At 32.5% G+C, this 18632-nt stretch overlaps 1 protein-coding gene across 1 annotated transcript in view; it reads left to right on the top strand.

Moving 5' to 3' along the window:
* The first annotated feature begins 329 nt into the window (after positions 1–329).
* The window catches only part of loaf (low-density lipoprotein receptor domain containing lost and found), a 402792-nt gene continuing 384489 nt past the window's right edge, over positions 330–18632 (top strand). The window contains exon 1 of the mRNA XM_085955582.1: positions 330–876. Within this exon, the coding sequence (XP_085811708.1) occupies positions 762–876 (115 nt within the window). The 5' untranslated portion in view covers positions 330–761. The remainder of the gene's footprint in view (positions 877–18632) is intronic.

Raw genomic sequence — 18632 nt, 5'->3', positions numbered from 1 at the left:
ATTTATAGCCGCGCTGGTAATCATCGCTCGGCGCGTGTTTGCGAAATGAGACAGAGCCATTTGTCGCGTTCGACGCCGGCGTCGAGACGTCGACGGCGCCCCCCCCCCGCCCCGCATCAAACTCAAGGGACAGGGTTGTGAAATTACGCCGGCAGGGATGAACCGAGGGTGTGAGAGGGCGTTGTTCTACCGCGCATCCCTCCTGCGCAGCCTGCGGCGCCACTGTCGCCCGTCACTCCAATCGTTTCACTAGTCCGCGTCTCGCCTCTTCACAGCTACCAGAAAATGCATAACCTCATTATGAAATAGTTTCCGATCCCACTTAAAAACTGTGAGTTTTCCATAATAAAAAATCGCCAGTGTGCATGTGCTTTAAAGTTGAGCTTTTATAAGACGCCGCGATAGCTCTCGCATCGGCGCGCGCGTCCCTTCCATTGATTCGACCTCGCTCATTTGATTCCAAAGCACTAGTAGCTTACGCGACGCGAACCAAAGAAGGTTCTTTGTAACGTTAATTTTTATCTCAAACATTACATTAGAAAACGACACGTGAAAGACTTGAATCATAACCAACAGACACGTTAAGAAGTAACTAAATAATCTCTGTCGGGTGTACATAGTTTTAGTTTTGATTTTGAGGTTATGGGATTCGTCGCGATGGTAGGATAATAGCGATGTGGCAGCATTAATAGGTCGGAGTGTTTTGCTGCGGTGAGTGGATTGTCAGAGGCAGGGTCGATGGAGGCGACTCAACGAGTGTAATGGGAGGCCTGGGCCCGTCGCGGCCTCGGTTGAAGGGGGCGCGAGCCCTGCTTCTCTTGCTTCTCATACTGGCGGCAATCTGCCATGGAGCGAGCGCCGAGAAGAGCAAATTCTGTAAGTACACTGCCAATTCCACTAATCACAATGAATTAAAATAATAAAATGCAGAATATAATACAAACTTGACATCCACGATACAAATATATTATACTGTATTTTGTATTCCATATTAATTTAAATCATAAAAAATTTACATTTATTAAATTTATATAGGTATCAACAGTTTTTAAATCAAATTAAAATGTTATAAAATTCATTTAATAAACATCAAAGTGTCTGGCATATTATATTGTTTTTTTAAAAAGGTTATACAGGCTATCTCAACAAGTGTGTCACTTCTGTACTAAATGATAATTTATTTATTAACGAATATGCAATTTATTCATTCACAGTATGCTAGTAAGTCATTGATTTCGTCTATTTATAAAATAGTTTTAGAAGGGTGAAAATAGTTTCATGTAATAATAAGATAATGTTATCTTTTTCTCTTGTAAATCATTGTTAATTACAATTATATTAAAATGCTGCGGACAGTTTATAAATAATTAAAATATTCAAAATACATATATCATTTTAATTACATACTGTAATAATTATAAGTGTAAATAAATTAATATATAAAATAAGGCAACGTATTGTAAATTCATATTATAATTGAAAGGCCGAGACTTAAAGGAGTATAAAGTGACACAATTAAACCAATTATTAGGAAAAGTTTTTCACATTTGCCTGATTGTGGTTTGTATAAACTGTTGTTGTTTTTTAGCAACGTACCTATATAATATTAATAATTTTGCCTGACTTGTTTTTCTTGTAATACTAAAAATATTAGGTACGATCAATATTTTTTATGGAAATATAATAGTAGATTATTTGAGAGTAAGACATACTTTTGAAAATGTTGAAAACAGTTATGTAGAATTAACGATCACATATTTAACTTTGAATTTAGTTTACTCAACTTGGTTATAAATTAACTTGTATCATTCTATTCCCGAAACTTTTATACATATCAACATATTATTATTAATTATGACGCTCTATTAAAGATTAGATGACATCATATTTTATTTAACCCACGTGGTGTGAAATAAACACAATCAAAAATAGTGTTTATAGTTTGCTAATGAGTGAATTAGATTATCTATTATGATATGGATTTATTCTATAAACTCGAGTATAGGTTATTTATTATAACACCCATATATTTATTTTTAAAAGAATATCCGTTTAAAATAAAAAATTCTATATGGATTGAATATATATTATGTTTTCATTCTATGTTTACGGTATTTATTCTTGTTGATTTCTTATGACATAAAAGGGGTAGTTGTTCTGTTACCTGCCGTTGTCATACTATATCCATTGTCGCCGAGCAAACCCTTATTTATTCGGCTTTAATTTTCTCTCTAAAAACCAGTGACGCATGCAAGCGTAGGTGGTATATAGGGGAGTAATCTTGATTAAATATTAATACATGCCACTGCATACAATCTTATAAATGGCTGATAGATTGATTTTGCATATTATATTAAAATTTGTTTTACTCTCGCAAATATAATGCTACGCTGACTAGTAGTTTTTGATTCAATTTAAACGATGATGATACATGAAAGATGATTTTGACATTTACATAAAACGTATACTTCATCAATCAATTTATTTTTTAATAAAAAAATGTTTTTTTTGTTAGAATAACACCTGATGAGATCTGAAGACCTGATCAACTTTTACATTGATATTAGTATGATTATAAAACGCAAAATAACCATGAATATGCGCAGATGAGATTTCTTCACGTGCGCAGAATTGTTATGGTTATTATTGTCGATTGTATTTACATCAAGCCTAATCCATCACTTGCTCTCATTCAGAGCCCCTGAATAACTATCGAACTTCACAATAATGTGGTATCAATAAATTAATATATTATATACATCTGCTCAATTACCTTTTGAGGGAGTGAAGACTCAGATATGTGGTCTTATTGTTAGATGCAATGGATCTAGAGCTCTTCGTAAAATATATGAAGGAACCTCAGTAGGCACTCGGTCCCTGGACCGCTCCTTTAGGAGATGGGCGGATAATTTCAAGATGGAAGCAGAGAGAGAAAGAGCTCAAGGTCGTGATTCCTGAAGTACTGTTGTATAGTAAACCATGGATCAGAATGTTATCTAGCGCAGATTTAAGGAAGGAAGAAGTTATTTTTCCTGGTAAAGCAAATACACGATTACATTAATTGTTCCACTGGCATTTTACAATTGAATATATTTCACGTTTTTCTGAATTCATGACACAAAAGAGAATCCAAGGCCATGGGCTATTATATTATATTATTATCCTGCAGATCGCTTTATTATTAACTATGTTCAGTTCAGTATGACACGTTGACTCTTTCTGTCTGCATCTATATGCATACTTTTTTTTGGGTAGACAGCTTAGAAGTCGTGGATCTACCGAAGTTCCTTCTTAAACTTTATAGATATCTCATTAGAATCCTATAATATAATCTGCTCATTTAGCTATTTTAGCACCTTTTTAATGTAAGAAATTAGAATTGGCGCAGCTATATCATGCATTGTTTTCTTTTACCAGGCCAAGTATTTTTCAGACAATTTTGATTTTGTATACTTGGATGGCCTTTCCTTGTTACATATTTTGTAAAGGCAGTTGTATAAAGTTTTTAAGTCTCTCGGACAGCTGAAAATTATCATCAATACTTAAATAGCGTTGTATTTTTAACAAATTTAGACATATTTAGGAATATATTTTAGATTTTAACATATCGATTAGATCGATATTTTGAATGATAACGCACTCACCGGACTATGAAAGACGTGATTTAGAGTTCCACTATTTTTTCTGATATACTTATATATATTTCTAAGGTTTTCCAAAATGATATTATATTTTTATTATATATTTACATACTTGAATAAAATACGACGTGATGTATTAAATCCATTCAAATACCATTATTTTATTATTAAATTTAAGCGCGGTGAGATACTGCAAAGTTTTTATATATTATTTTCAAAAGCCAAATAACTGCAGTATGCTTTGAATTGAAAATATCACGAAATTGATTATGAAAGACCTTTAAATTTTCTATAGTTTGGCACTACAACCCTTGTCGGATCTTGGTATACTCAAAAAAATGTTCTCGTTATCGTACAATTCAGTTATGTTACTTTGCAATTGCTTTGAGCGAGCATCGTTAAATTATTCGTAAAGTAGTCCAGCCAGCTTAGCTTTGGCCATCCAGGTCTTACTTTGCCCTCCAGGAATGCCTACGTAGCCCATCTTGCTGCTATCTCCTTCATACATTCTACGCATATGGCCGATCCACCACATGTGCGATTTCATTTTTTCGATATCGTATAGTGCGTACAGCTCCAAATTATGCATCGACCTTCAAATGGTATTATATAATATTGGGAATATGTTAGAAATAAAACTATTGCTTACATAATAAGTATCTAAATTATATAGTTTTAAGTCGATATCTAAAACTAATAAAACCTTAATCTATCACAGATTTAATCAACCCATCTCTATTCCTCCTTATTTTGGATACACTAGACGACCATTCTGGATTAAGGCTTTAATACAAATACAGTAAATGCCTGAATAAGTAGGTTTTGAAAATGTCTTCACCTGAGTGAGATTCAGACCACGTGGTATCCTGTAGTTAACGGTATGATTTTGCAGGAGTTTCAGCCATAAACCAAACCAAACTGGAGTATGTTGCATGGATCGATGCCTTTGTGGTTCCACTGTGACTTGTTATGTGATTTCATTTTTAGGTGCATTTTTTCCTTTTTTAAATTATTAACGTTTAGTTAGTTGAAATATCACTATATTGCTTAAATACTTAATTAATTATTTCTGCTTCTATCCAAATAAATTAGTGAGAACATAACTACTTTTGCGTCCACGTATAGTCCAGCGTCGCGACGCGCTGAAAAATCCGCTCAGCCGATCGTATCAACTGTGGAGATTAACCCTTTTTTAATTCCAGACATTTATGAGGCTTAGACCATTCCACTTCCACGCAAATAGGATTATATGTGTAGAGCAGTGCAACTTTGTTACCGCCTTGTTAATTTTTTCATACAAATTTATCCGATATGCTACCTGAAATATCCACGTGTTTTTACGTAATATTTAATGCGAAAAACGCAGAGCAGTGAACTAAATGAGAAAAATAATTAAACTGCGCTTAATCCATGGATTATTTTTTCAAAATATCATCATTATTTTATCTAAATTTAAATGTTCTCTGGTTACGACGTGAGCATCAGAATAACACGTCACGATTTAAAAATATTTTTGCATACGTATAACTTCTGTTTACAAATAATGCGACCTTTTTGACAGCCTTGCTGACGATGTAAGTATTTCGCACTATTGAGTCTATTTCTATGACAGTATAATTTATTTACGAGAAACTTATAAAACCTGTAATGATATCCGCCTCGGAGAACTGAACATTAAATCTGCAAAATTAATCAACTTGAAAAATGTTTGAAAGAAAAATTCTCTGCCGTACTTTGAGTAAATTGGGAACTCCAACAATTGGAAACAAAGATACAATACTGAACTATAAAAAGATTGTAGTGCAGTTTAATCAAGATTAAAAGACTGCACTAGTATTGTCATGTGCATGAACGATGAATGACAATTAACTAGTAAATAAAGTAATTTCGAGCAGAAATGCAGACCGAAAATTCCTTAGATACTCGTATATAAAGCTAGTAATGAAAACTTACCAAAGAAGACTAAACTGGTAAACTGCCACTATATATAGGGACAGGCGGTGATAGTAATTGGAGGATTCCAGGATCCATCTCGAGTTGATATGCTCCTGATGAGCCCTATTTAGTGCAAAGCTTATATACTTCCTGTCACGCGCCAAATCAAACCAATGTCACACAGTTTCCTTCGGTTCAGTGTCACGACAAGAGTTTCTTGTCATGTTTGCGTAGTATTGTATTATTACAGAATGAGGGAAGGTCAGCCTCGATGATATAATTCACAAAGTTGTGGAGTGTTCTACTCTTGTGCGTAATCTAGAGTATAATATATTCCAGACACAGCTCTTTATAATCATAACCGTCATTTGAGTGTTTGTAAAAAAATACATTGAATATTTTGATAACCATAAATGAAATCACATTATTCACTAGTAGACAATTATGTTTTGAAGATGTTTTGGATTAATTTTTTGTGGAAAAACTGTTATTAGAACTGTTAAATTGACTATAACTGACCGGTAAAATAGTTATCATTTGGAATTATTTTTATACTTGCCTATTTGCCACGGTTACAAAAAGGTATTATTATTATTTATAAACGTTTTACATGGTAGATGAGACGGAAGAAGAAGTAGCCTCTTGATCTAAAGAATTAATTAATGTGTTTTCTCTGACTTTCAAAGAGTTTTAGTTATAAGCAAACTTCAGAGTAATAATGCACTTTGTAGGAAATGAATAGTTGTTACAACAGGAAAAATTTACAATTTATTACCAAGACGTATTCGTCTTTCTTTCATTGTACTTACATTAATATTAAAGTATCGTGAGACGTCTTTCAAGAGAGAAGTCTATTTAAGACACTGCTCTGAAGTCTGCCAGAGACGTTTTTTGCAATAACAGATTCATTATTCTTTTGTTTGGCGGTAAAAAATATGATAAAAGCGCGGGAATAAAATCCCCCGGACGGAGCGGGGCGGAAATGCCGTTTGTAAAAGATGGAAGTCTCTTTTATTCTCTATGGCAGGACGAACTGATTACCCTATGCTCTTGTTTGTTCTCTCCGTATGCTGGGCGTCCGCGCGCCGAGTTTTTCCTCGTCTTCTTAATTAAATTGTAAGAGTGTTGGAAACACGACTAACGAGATGTAAAAAATTCTCGCTTGTGTTTCGATAAAAAGGTAAAGGAAATGAAATTAATACGGCGTATTTGAATGACAAATTTCTACGCAGTATTATTTCCTTTGAACTTCTATGTAAATTGATATTTTTGGTGATGAGTTTCTAGATAAGTGAAAGCTTCTATGGTATTACGTTATGAGAGAATAATATTTGCAGTTGAAATGATGTTTTAAGGCACCCTACCAGTACTTATATTGTGTAGCTAATTTAACAATAGAACGGCTTCTAACTTTGAATTGAAAAAGTTTTTCGAATAATACTGGCGTATGAAATATTTCTGGCTATGTTGATTTAAAAGTAAATTGACGTCACCGGTTCTCATTCTTTGATAATGTTGACATTCATCATTTTATTTTACTTTCAGGTAGGTTTGTGCTCAATTTATTGCTATTTAGTTTCATTCAATATGTAAAAAATATAACCTATTTGTTACAGATTCGCTACATACCTACGCCGATACTCGAAATAAATTGGTTAAAAATAATCACCATCAGTTCTAAATTAAAAAAATAAAATATTGATAGAGTATTGCCACGAGATTATAACAACATAGGTTTTCTTACCAGGGGATTTAGTTTCAATTCTCGGTGATATCACGATAAATCTACATGATTTTATCAAGTCTGCATGTTTATGTGATGATAATAAACGAGCAGTACTGTATTGAAATACTAAACAACAAAATAACACAAGAACACTACACAAAATATATAATTCTGGTCATTATAGAAATTTAAAAATAAATAAATGGTGGGACATAAATTCTCACAGACTGTAATCGAGCAAATTCTTAATATCCTGACGATAAATGCAATATTTAATCACAATATAAATAAATCTATGTAATTATCTATTTGATCCACCTTGTACGAAAAAGCAAGGGTATGGTTTGTAATAAATTAATTTAAAAAATAACCCAAGCACTACTAATATCCAGTTGCCACACACGTTAAATAATATTTTCAATTTACTTAAAACTACGATAAAGAAGAAGTTTACTTAGTTCATAGAAATATGCAGTATATATGCGTTATATAGTATGCGGTATATAGATACCTATGTATTATATATATTTAATTTTATTAATATAAATAAAGGCTACCAAAAAATATATATTTGTGAATAACTCAACTGACTAAATAATACTATACTTAATTCCGATTAGTGTGATTTTTATACTGTACTGTGCGAATCATTTTAAGTCACCCAGGTTTTGTATTTCGCCGTCTTTTGGCAATATGTATATACAATTAAAACATATTAAATTGACGATTTACATACTAATTAACATGCTAAAAAAGCCAAGTTAAACAAAGTCACATCATTAAACATATCGTACATAACTTGAAAACACCTCAGATATAAACTCACTAGAAAAAAAAATATTTGAAAAAAATACGAAACTCGACGGGATTTGAACCCGTATAAACATTGGTGTTGCGCCAATCTGTGCATTAACCAATTATGTTATGAGCCTCCTATCTAATGATGACAATGTAAACTAGTAGGTCATACATGAAATGCTTATCAAATTGCGTTATTATTGACTATCGATTACCTTAATTACTAACCGACGCCCGGCTCTCGCCAGATATTTTTAGTTATAACGTCTAATATACATAATTTGAAAACATCTCATGCATATACACACTAGAAAAAATCATTTTTGTAAAAAAAATACGACCCCCGACAGAACTTGAACCTGTATCTGCTGAATTCGCGCCAGTATGTTTTCCCATTAAATTACGACCTCCTTAGATAATTACGACGATTTTAACTAGTAGTTGTTACATGAAATGCTTATCGAATTGCTTTATAAAGTTTGGTATAGTAAATTAAGGTAGGTATCAATTAATTCCTTAATTACTAACCGACGTCGCAGTGGGCTACAACGGCTGATTTGTAGAATCAACTCTGACCCATAACAGAAAGTTATATCAAGCAAATATGTTATTTTAACAGTCCATTTTTTTAACTTCACATCATCATGGATTTTTTCTTATATGATGTTTTAAAATTATGTATAGCTATTCAGTATATAGAATGTTAAATTCTGAAATCTTGTGTCTTATTCGTTGAATAAAAAAAAAAGTTTATTATAATATCTACTTGCTAACAATTTTTAATAAACTATTTCTTTTATTCAACATGAATAATTTACAAGATTTTGAGAATGTAACATTCCAAATATTAAACGTACATAACTTGAAAACATTTCAGATATATACCCACTAGAATACCCACTACTATTATGACTTGTAGTTTAAAAAATTGACTGTTAAAATAACTTACTTACTTGCTTCTGTTATGGTTCAACTTCAGAATTGATTTTACGAATCAGTCGTTGTACCCCACTGCTAACAAGTATAGAAATGTATTATATACGTCTTCTGGAACGCACCTCTATACGATGTAAACATGATTACTGCATCACAAGCGGCGGAAATTGCCTTTTACCCTTCTCTTCTCGGGGGAGACAGCTTAGAGCGTTCGTAAATACGGTGGAAACTTTTTTTAATGCAAATCTTCGGAGCACTTTCTTTAAAGTGAGACAGTCTAATCTTTCTTTTTAATGACTTTATAGTTGTATTTTCCATTAAAAAGATTTTGCAACTTTTCTGACTGGGAAAAAAAACACTTTTTTTTGTAAATAAAATATTCGGATGATTAATTGGAAATGCGACTAATTACCACAAATATCTACACTATTAGTATACTTTATACATTTGTATCAATAATTTTATTATGTATCATTATAAATGTATTTTACCATACGTGGTATACATAATTGGGAAATATCCATGCTCATGTTACGATATTATTTGCCGTCCTTTGATTTACAATTTACTGACAACCAACGACAAGTTACACATATTTATAAAAGTGCATAAGTGACGTGTTTAGGTACGTGGGGGCAAAGGCGTTGACGTCTTTGGAGGTCCCCTTGTGACTAAGTATTAAAACACACCAATAGTTATGATTTTAAGATTGTTTTAGCACTACAACAGGCCATGGTGCCTAATAATAGTAGAGTAGTAATAGGAATGAAAAAATCACGTCATGCTTTAAGAAATTCACATAAATATATTGTGACCTCACGGGGAATCGAATTCAAAGCCCCCTTATTTAAACGTCAGTGCATTACGTACTTGACTACGAGGTGACTTGATTTTTTACATTCATGAAAGATACGGAGAGATAATTTTAAGATTTTCATATATTCTGACAAAGCTACCGCCTTACCTGTATCTTATAGAACTCTTACTGAAGCACAGCTATTCCCATGACTTGTCAAGTATCCGCAAGTAACAAATATTTTTTTTTGGTAAATCACTCATGGGATTTCACCATCAGTCATAGCTTTACACATTATCGCCAAACCCGCGTTCACAAGATTTTAGATTTTACAATAATCAATTCTTGCAACTATTTATAAGATGAAAGAGTGCAAAAAAGATGTAATATTATGAACGTGTCAACCAAAATACTACATTTCACTTCAGTCAAACAGCCGCTAGTCATACTTTATACTATAGTAGAGGAGCTAGAGCAGGTGGGTAACATGCGGCCTTATAGGTAGTTAAGTACCGATGTTTGAACGAGTAGAATAAATGCTTTTATTAATATATGTTTTCGTAATCTATTATTTTAATAAAGAAACTACTATAATATTTTCCATTGAATCTCTAATAATGAAACTAATTTATGTATGTATTGGTCTTAAATACAATCAACAAAAATTTTGTCATTTATAAGGGCTAAGATATACGAAAAAGCAATCGCCGTTAGGTCAAAGTAGATCTTACTTAATTTCAAATGTATTTAGTACTTAGTAGATTGCATTATGACAGTGCTGCTTTACGGAAGCAAGTGATAATATAAACCTCATGATGGCTTAGGGGTACCCGATACTGAGCTTTGAGAACAGATGATTAAAACTTTTCTGAATAAACAATGTAAAAGAGGATTCTAACGAATTTTGTCTGGTAAAAAACTGCAGTAGTGGAGATTGAGTGAATCATGTTTATAATATCATTTTACTTTAATTTTCAATTTGGTAGTCTTTCCATGGTAGAATTTGATGCAGAGATAAGCGTTATTATTAGCATTATTTTTCAAGAGCCATAAACGGATTGATAGCTTAACGGAGAAGAGCACTCACTCGGACAGAGGGTGACGTAGTTATGGATACAGTTTAAGATTACCTACTTAGGGTATGAATTCCACTCTGTCCAACTTTTTTTTCATCTCTATTTTTTAAGTTTTTAAAAAATGATTACAGAATTATTGTTAACTCAATCCAAGAGTTAAATAAATATAGTACAATCTTTATTTAACGTCGATACAAAATACGAATATTTTTCGTTGATTTTAAATCCCTTCTCTAGAATTTACAAAGGTAGAATATTAAATTCTTTTAGTATTGCTAGCATGGAATAAGTACACGATAATTGCGTGTTTATAAGTAAGATTTTGTGGGAAATAAACAACATTACTTAGCTTGTTCGCCTCCGGGTCAGTGTTAAGTCAGCTTGTTCGATGCCGTAACCAGATAAACTCCGCCGGACCTTGTTGAATCTACAATATTTTTTTGCTCTTAACGCGATTTCGGAAAAGTTATTCTGGTTCAAAACAAAACACTCGCGATATTCGGTGCACGTAGCCGCAAAGATGGATCGGGCGTGAGAGATTTATTTGACGAATATTTTTATTTGAGAGGGTAGGTGGAGTTATACGGGGCTTAGAGTATCAAAAGGAGAAAGTTTATATTGGATTCAAACGTACTTTCTCACTTTTGATTTTGAGCCCGCCTTATAAGCAATACGCCGTGGTACAACAGTCTCATATCAACACTCGGCTACTTTTCCTGAATGCCAAATGAGATTTCTCTTACTATTTTCTCCATTTCCGGATTCTAAGAGATTTAGTGAAGTATAGTTATTGAACATCACTGGGCGCCACAATGTTATTATAAAAATCCGCGAATTAACTTCAACGTGATTCGAAATTCAAATAAAACGTGTCGTTTATTTCTTATTTGTTGCTAGATCTGTTTTTGTAGATGATCGTATTTTGTGTGATTATCATATTACTTGCGAAATTTGGTTTATTTGATAAAATTATATTTTTTTATTTTACATGCTGATTTTTAATTTATTTAATATATATAAGTAGGATGCTTACGGACATATATACACTAGTTACTAGACCGTGAATTTAATGCGAGAGTATTGAATAGAATAAACTAAGAGAAATAACAAAAAAATATGAGTAATGTGGCATGGAAAGGTGCATGTTGTACATATTTCACAAAAACAACGGAAACAAATGGATAAGAATTCAATTTAAAATTTATTTATTTTACATTAGAAATTTAAGACGTTCACAACATGACATTTAGCTATAAAGAAATGTATAAAAAATCAAAGAAAGAGATGCAGTATTAGAGAAACAGTATAAAGAGTAAATACAAAAATTATAAAGAAACTACATAGAAGTACACCGATAGAGCTGGGTAGATCCTATTTTAGTAATTTATAAAACAACGCCCACCTAATACCTATATACTCATCATCACGTAGGTGAAATATATCAACATCCGAAGCGATTTGGTTGAACAGTGTTGTTGCCCTTTCAATTGGCATTACCAATGGCAGGTTAGTTCTACACCTTGGTAGAACAAACAAATGATGCTCCCAGATAAAAGGGCGCGATATGAAAGATGTTGCCAAGCTGGTGAAATGGCAATGAGCCGAACATGTTACTTAATGAATCAAAAAATAGGAGATAAAATAGGAGAGAATTTTCATTTAATAATAAATTAACCCTGTCTGATGATGACGGCATATTGAAAGTGAAATGAAAATCGACTATGACATGAACTGATACCTAAATGGATAGACCGTAATATCCAAAACGGAAAAAAATGGCCGCGCTTTTAGCAGTGGTTGGTGAATTACGGATCTAGGGGGGGGGGGGATGGTTCAATAGGTTGCCAGACACTGACCTTTTATGTTTGAGAGGGCTGGCCCGCGCTGGAACTGGTTCGGTGTTCACGCACTCACGCACTGGGAAACGGACGGTTAGGAATGTCACTCTCACGGTTTCACATGGATTTGGTATGAACGATGATGGCAAGTTCAGGATGGATGATAGACGAGACGTTTGCTCAAACCGTATCAGATTTGGCGCAACGAAGATCAAAAAGATGCGTTTTGGATGATGTAACTAAACTTAACTTTCATTACGGTCGATCATGACTCATGACTGGTGGATCGCCTGTTCTTGTGACAATAATTGGGGATTTAAGATTGGTGGAAAGAAAGGATGAATGCCACTATAATTGGCCCAACTACGATGCGTAACGCATTGGCTTCTTATCCAGGTGGTTCAGGTTCTATTTCCGATGAGGTTACAATATACTTGTGTGTTTTAGTGTATGTTTTACTTTTACACCACTTTCATAGAGTTTTATGGTTTGTTAAGTTGTACCTATTCTGTAGTACTGAGTAAGGTCTGTGTGATTATGATACTTAGTTATTAGCGTGTATAAAAACGACGATCAATTGATAATAAATTTATTATTTCTCTGCATAACAAATAAGATTCGTTTTCAAAGACGAATAAATTATTATAATATACCTTCTCCGTAAAATGAAAATTTTTCTCGCGAAAGTCGGACAAAGTAAAAACGTTGAATTTTTAATTAAACACCAATTGAATTAATTACGGAGAAGTTTCGTAAATGGAAAACTTGTCTGCAAAATTGAAAGAATGTAAAGAAGCTGAAATTAAAATGAACGGTCTTTTGAATTAGAATTACCACAAACGATGAAAGCCGGGAGGAACATCCCCGTCAATCGTAAAATTAATTTAAAATTTTAATTATTACGTACTCTACATATTTTCATATGATAAATATTAAAGTAGTTAGGTATAAAGTATAGGTATTTTCTCTTTAAACTAGCTTAAAAATACATTTTATAATATATAAAGAATTAATTAAAAAAGGTAATATAGCTAAAATATAAAAAGTCAACCATTACTTTTTTAATGGTAAGTAGGCGTGTACCGAATAAATATTTTTTTTGTTTTCCGACCATGTCCGATCCTAATAGGATCATATGTGCCTCCATAGAGTGGAGGTTTGTATTAACAGATTTTGATTTTTACGAAAAATGGATGTCAGGCACTTGCTCAACCTATTAGGTCCATACATTTAAAAAAACAATATGTGTACTTGCCAGACCCATGATTCGAACCTGGGACCCATGACGCTAGAGGCCGACGCTTAAGCTGCGCGGTTATCGTGGGAAAAATAATTATAATAATGAGTAAATGAAATACTAAGTTTAATCGCTTTGCAATTTGCTATTAGTACTAGTTATATAAATTTATATACATGTTACTTTTCCGTTCTTTCTACCCACCGTATTTTTAATCTTTCCTCAATGATTTTCACGAAAATTACAGTAGGTACATATATGAAAAACTAAATCAGTCTCTGAAAATTTTGATATAAGATAATATTATTCTTATTTTTCCAAGGTCACTATTGGAAATCTTGAATTGAATTGAATAATAATATGAACAAACTGGTACTTAATGTCTCATCATCTAATTAAACTTTTTTTCTCTCCTCGTCGTCGTAATCCTCATGATCAAGGACCATGATTACTATAGATTAGTTTTCTTCTACTTTTCCAATCCACTGAAAGCCTTGTCGTGGATGATATCGGTTTTACAGTGAATTGCTTTAATTGCTACATAGGAAAGTCTGTCGCTGAGTATCATTTTTATAATTATTATTAATACCATCATATTATACAGATATCACTACTCCATCGCTATCTTATTGTAGATACGATTTATTAGTATTGAGTTAATCTAATTTCATGATTGAATCTAAACATATGTGATGTACGTATATAAGGTAGAATATAATTCCGGTTGGCATATACCTTAGCTAATTTATAAATTATGACAATGCCTACTCAACTAAAGAGAGACTAAAACTACATACTCGTGTGATGGGTAACTGATAGTAATTAACAAAAACAATTTTTCTCTTATAGCAAGTTATAAATGGCGTGACGATATCACGATGTGCCTTTGGAGAATATCAACACCTTTTATCAAAATTCTCATCATGTCTATGACAAAAAAGCGAATTTTCCTCAGAGTAATAATATAAAGAGAGTGGCTATTGTTCGGCAAAATGAAGCCGTGTTTCTTCAATTTTATTATTATTATCTTAGTTCATTGTTTATAACCTCAAGTTGCTTCTCATTATAAACACAGCATTGTTAAACATATTTTTTACTAGATTAACTAAAAATAATTACTAACAACTTTATATTTAACACAAAAATAATAAATTTCTTTAACACGTGCTCGCAGTTTTTAAATGAATGTAATCATTCAAATCTATATTTACCAACGACGTTTCCAAAAAATATTCAATTCAGCCGTAGAAATAATTATATCTTACTCTAACGCATATTGCGGAGATATAAGCGTGCCGAATGCTTTCTCATTCGCACTTATGGTTCGTTTTTGTTCAGGCCTTCGTATTTACCGATGAGTGAAATGATGATTTACCTTTAATGAGTCTGTTTTATTATGCAAGGATATCTATCACGATAAAACTATTAATTTAATGTTACAATAATATATATATGATATTATCTGATTTTAGAAATATTTTGCAATTCTTGTGGATAACAATTAGTGTATGGAGAAATTATATTGAACGTTGCAGCGGTGAATTCACGAGTTAGGAAAAGGAACACTCACTTGTGTTCTGATATATATATATTATGTAGAGTAAGCACATATATATTGATATGTAAATATAACACGCACATGGATGTAGCCCTGCGTAAGGATATAAATATGCAAGCGATGAAAATTCATGTAAGCTGAGTACTGTAAACATATTTTATGATAATTTATAAGAAAACTCAGATTATTTTATAATACAATGAAACAGGAGTGTATTAGGCCGACGGAATGTCACCGACATTTAAAATATTTTAATTATAAATTATGAACAATGAAAGTATCGTTTTCAAATATTATGCTGGTATTTGAAACAGTTGCATGAAATTATACGCAATAATTCCTGGTGTCTTATCATGTTGTCGTCCTCCAAGCCGTATTCTATGACAGGATTCATTAATTTTTCTCTCAACATTGTGTCTTGGAAAAATATTTTTATTAATATTAAATGTAGGTATAATTACATTTTGGGCTACTTGACTGAGCAATAAATTCTTATTCAGATGAAAAAAGGCGATACTACAGCATCCTCTATTAATGGTCAGTAACTATTAGAGCGATCGTTGGTATGATATCCGAAACAGTTTTGTAAAGCTGTAGTCATTGGCGAAGGGTGGAGATAGGCTGTTAAGATCCGCCATAAATAATGCACACTAAATTTTGTCAGTGATACATACTTGTTTTCATTGAAATAAGACTACATTTAACAAATGGTGTTGGTTAGTTTTTAAAATTCAATTAAACCCTGCTAAAACCAAGCCATAATATATAATAGTCAAAAAATACTCGTATATCTATAAAATATCTAAAATTATGCAATTGAATCATACATAAATTTGGATATTTTATAGATAGAATAATAATTTGTATCTATTGTAGTTTGTTTTAGGCATAGCTTGATGAAATAAAAAAAATGAACCAACAATATGTGTAATACGTATTCTTAATCTAACGAAAACAAATAAGTGAGAATGAAAAAATGTGCACAATTTTGTCATATCGCCTAAAATATACCAATATTTTTATGGTTTGGTTGAGACAGGGTTTAATTGATTTTTAAAACCCAACCAATACCATCTGTAAATTGTAGTCCTATTTCAATAAAAACATAAACATTTGACTGAAAAAAGTTAATGTGCACTATTTATGGCGGATCTTAACAGCCTACCTCCACCCTTCGCCACTGCACTGTGCTGTACTAATACTAATACTGTACAGTATACTGGATGTCATGGATGTCATGGATGTTATTATGCCATAAAATACGGCGTTATACTACGTTTACAGTTGATCTTTAGTTCGATAAAAATGAAGGAAAGCCTCTCATAATGTGACCGAGGTTCTGGTTTGATGCTATTCTTAGGGATAACTTATTGGTCCTATCCCATTCGTTTGAAGATAACAACATTTTTTTTTTTGACCATGTCCGATCCTAATAGGATCATATGGGCCTCCACAGGGTAGAGGTTTGTATTAACAGATTTTGTTTTTTACGAGAAATGTATGTCAGCCACTTGCTCAACCTATTAGGTCCATACCCTGACTCACACACAAATTGAAAAACAATATGTGTACTTGCCAAGCCCAGGATTCGAACCTGAGACCCACGGCGTGATAGTCCAACGCTTAAGCCGCGCGGCCACCGTGGGTGTCAACATTTGTCGCCTATAATCCAAATAATTTTGAGGAAAGCCTCTGTAAGTAGGTATATTTATATAAAAAGTATTTTTAATTCCGTCATTATATATGAGAATCGAAATGTGGAAATCGATTTGTATTATGATATTTATTTATATTCAACCTGAAATACTGTTTGTATTATAATATAAAACAATACAATGTAAAAATCAGTGCTTATCTCTCGCAAATTACCCTTTAGTCATAAACCAGGGGTGGCCATAAATTATAGCAACCTAGCGCTTGCATATCTATATTTTGTAATAACAAGGTTTGTAGAGTATTAATTTAAATTGATTCGGATTCTGCTTGGAAACGGATGGTTAATGAAATAAATTCCATTTAAATCTGGGATAGATGGTGTATAATACATTATATTGCATATTATTATATTAGGTATTTAACAATAGGGTAAATATTTTAACAGATTACATAAATGATTTTTCTACACCATTTTTAGGCGTATATTATGGCGTAACGAACGAGAAACCTGTATAAATTTTGTACTAGTATTTTCCCAAAGAGGAACTTACCAATCCTTATTATGAATGGCATTCATAAACGTATGTAAGGTTCCTGGTGTGACATATTATATTATTACTACTTCGGTTGAGCCAAGATAAGAAAAAAAGCTTTATAATTGCCTAAAACTTTCGTAAAATTACTCAAAGCTTAATGATTTATTTTGCCTTGTTGAAATTATGTCATAATAGCCGATCAATCAAATTGAAGGTTTAAAAAGTATTAAGCACACATCTTTTTCTCCTTAGTTGTCTTCATAACAGTAAAATACACTATAAAACATTTTCTGCAAAAAATAAAGGCTTATACGTACAGACAAAAAGTTGTCAACATAATAAAAATATACCACAAAGAATAAATATTTTGCTGAGCTATGTTGGGAACTTTGTCCGTTGCACACTCTAGTTATACAGCGGAAATAAATGGAATTCATGATTTCCCTTCATTACTAGCCATATCTCCACAGCCTTTTGGGAGTAATTAATGAAAAGAGCTTTTAAATTTTGTACTGACATAACAGTATCCCAGGAAGACTTCTTAAGACTCTAGTTTGCAAAATAGCGTAGACTAGAGTGTGCAGGATTCCTAGTATGAATATTTATAATTTTATTTGGATCACCACATACTTACTAAGTGGTAATTAATAGTCGCTCCTGAAAAACAGGCTGTAACATCCGATCGGCCCGAATGAAGGTCGCACAGACATGGCAGCTTTTCCATTTTAGCCAACATATGAGAACAATCTACTATGGTTCATATTGTGTATTGATAGTTCCGAGTTGAGTCATCGTGCCGATTTTATTATGTTGTCAACTTGAGTCAAGCCATAACTTAAAATAATAAAGATACCACATTACACGTTGTTGTCTTAGATGATAGGCACTCAAAATATTAT

This window comes from Rhyacophila brunnea, unplaced genomic scaffold (genome assembly GCF_057557595.1).
Source record: "Rhyacophila brunnea isolate RB1 unplaced genomic scaffold, BYU_Rbru_1.0 scaffold_5, whole genome shotgun sequence".
NCBI classification, from domain to species: domain Eukaryota; kingdom Metazoa; phylum Arthropoda; class Insecta; order Trichoptera; family Rhyacophilidae; genus Rhyacophila; species Rhyacophila brunnea.
The sequence above is the reverse complement of the archived record's forward strand: the minus strand, read 5'-3'. Positions and strand labels throughout refer to the sequence as shown.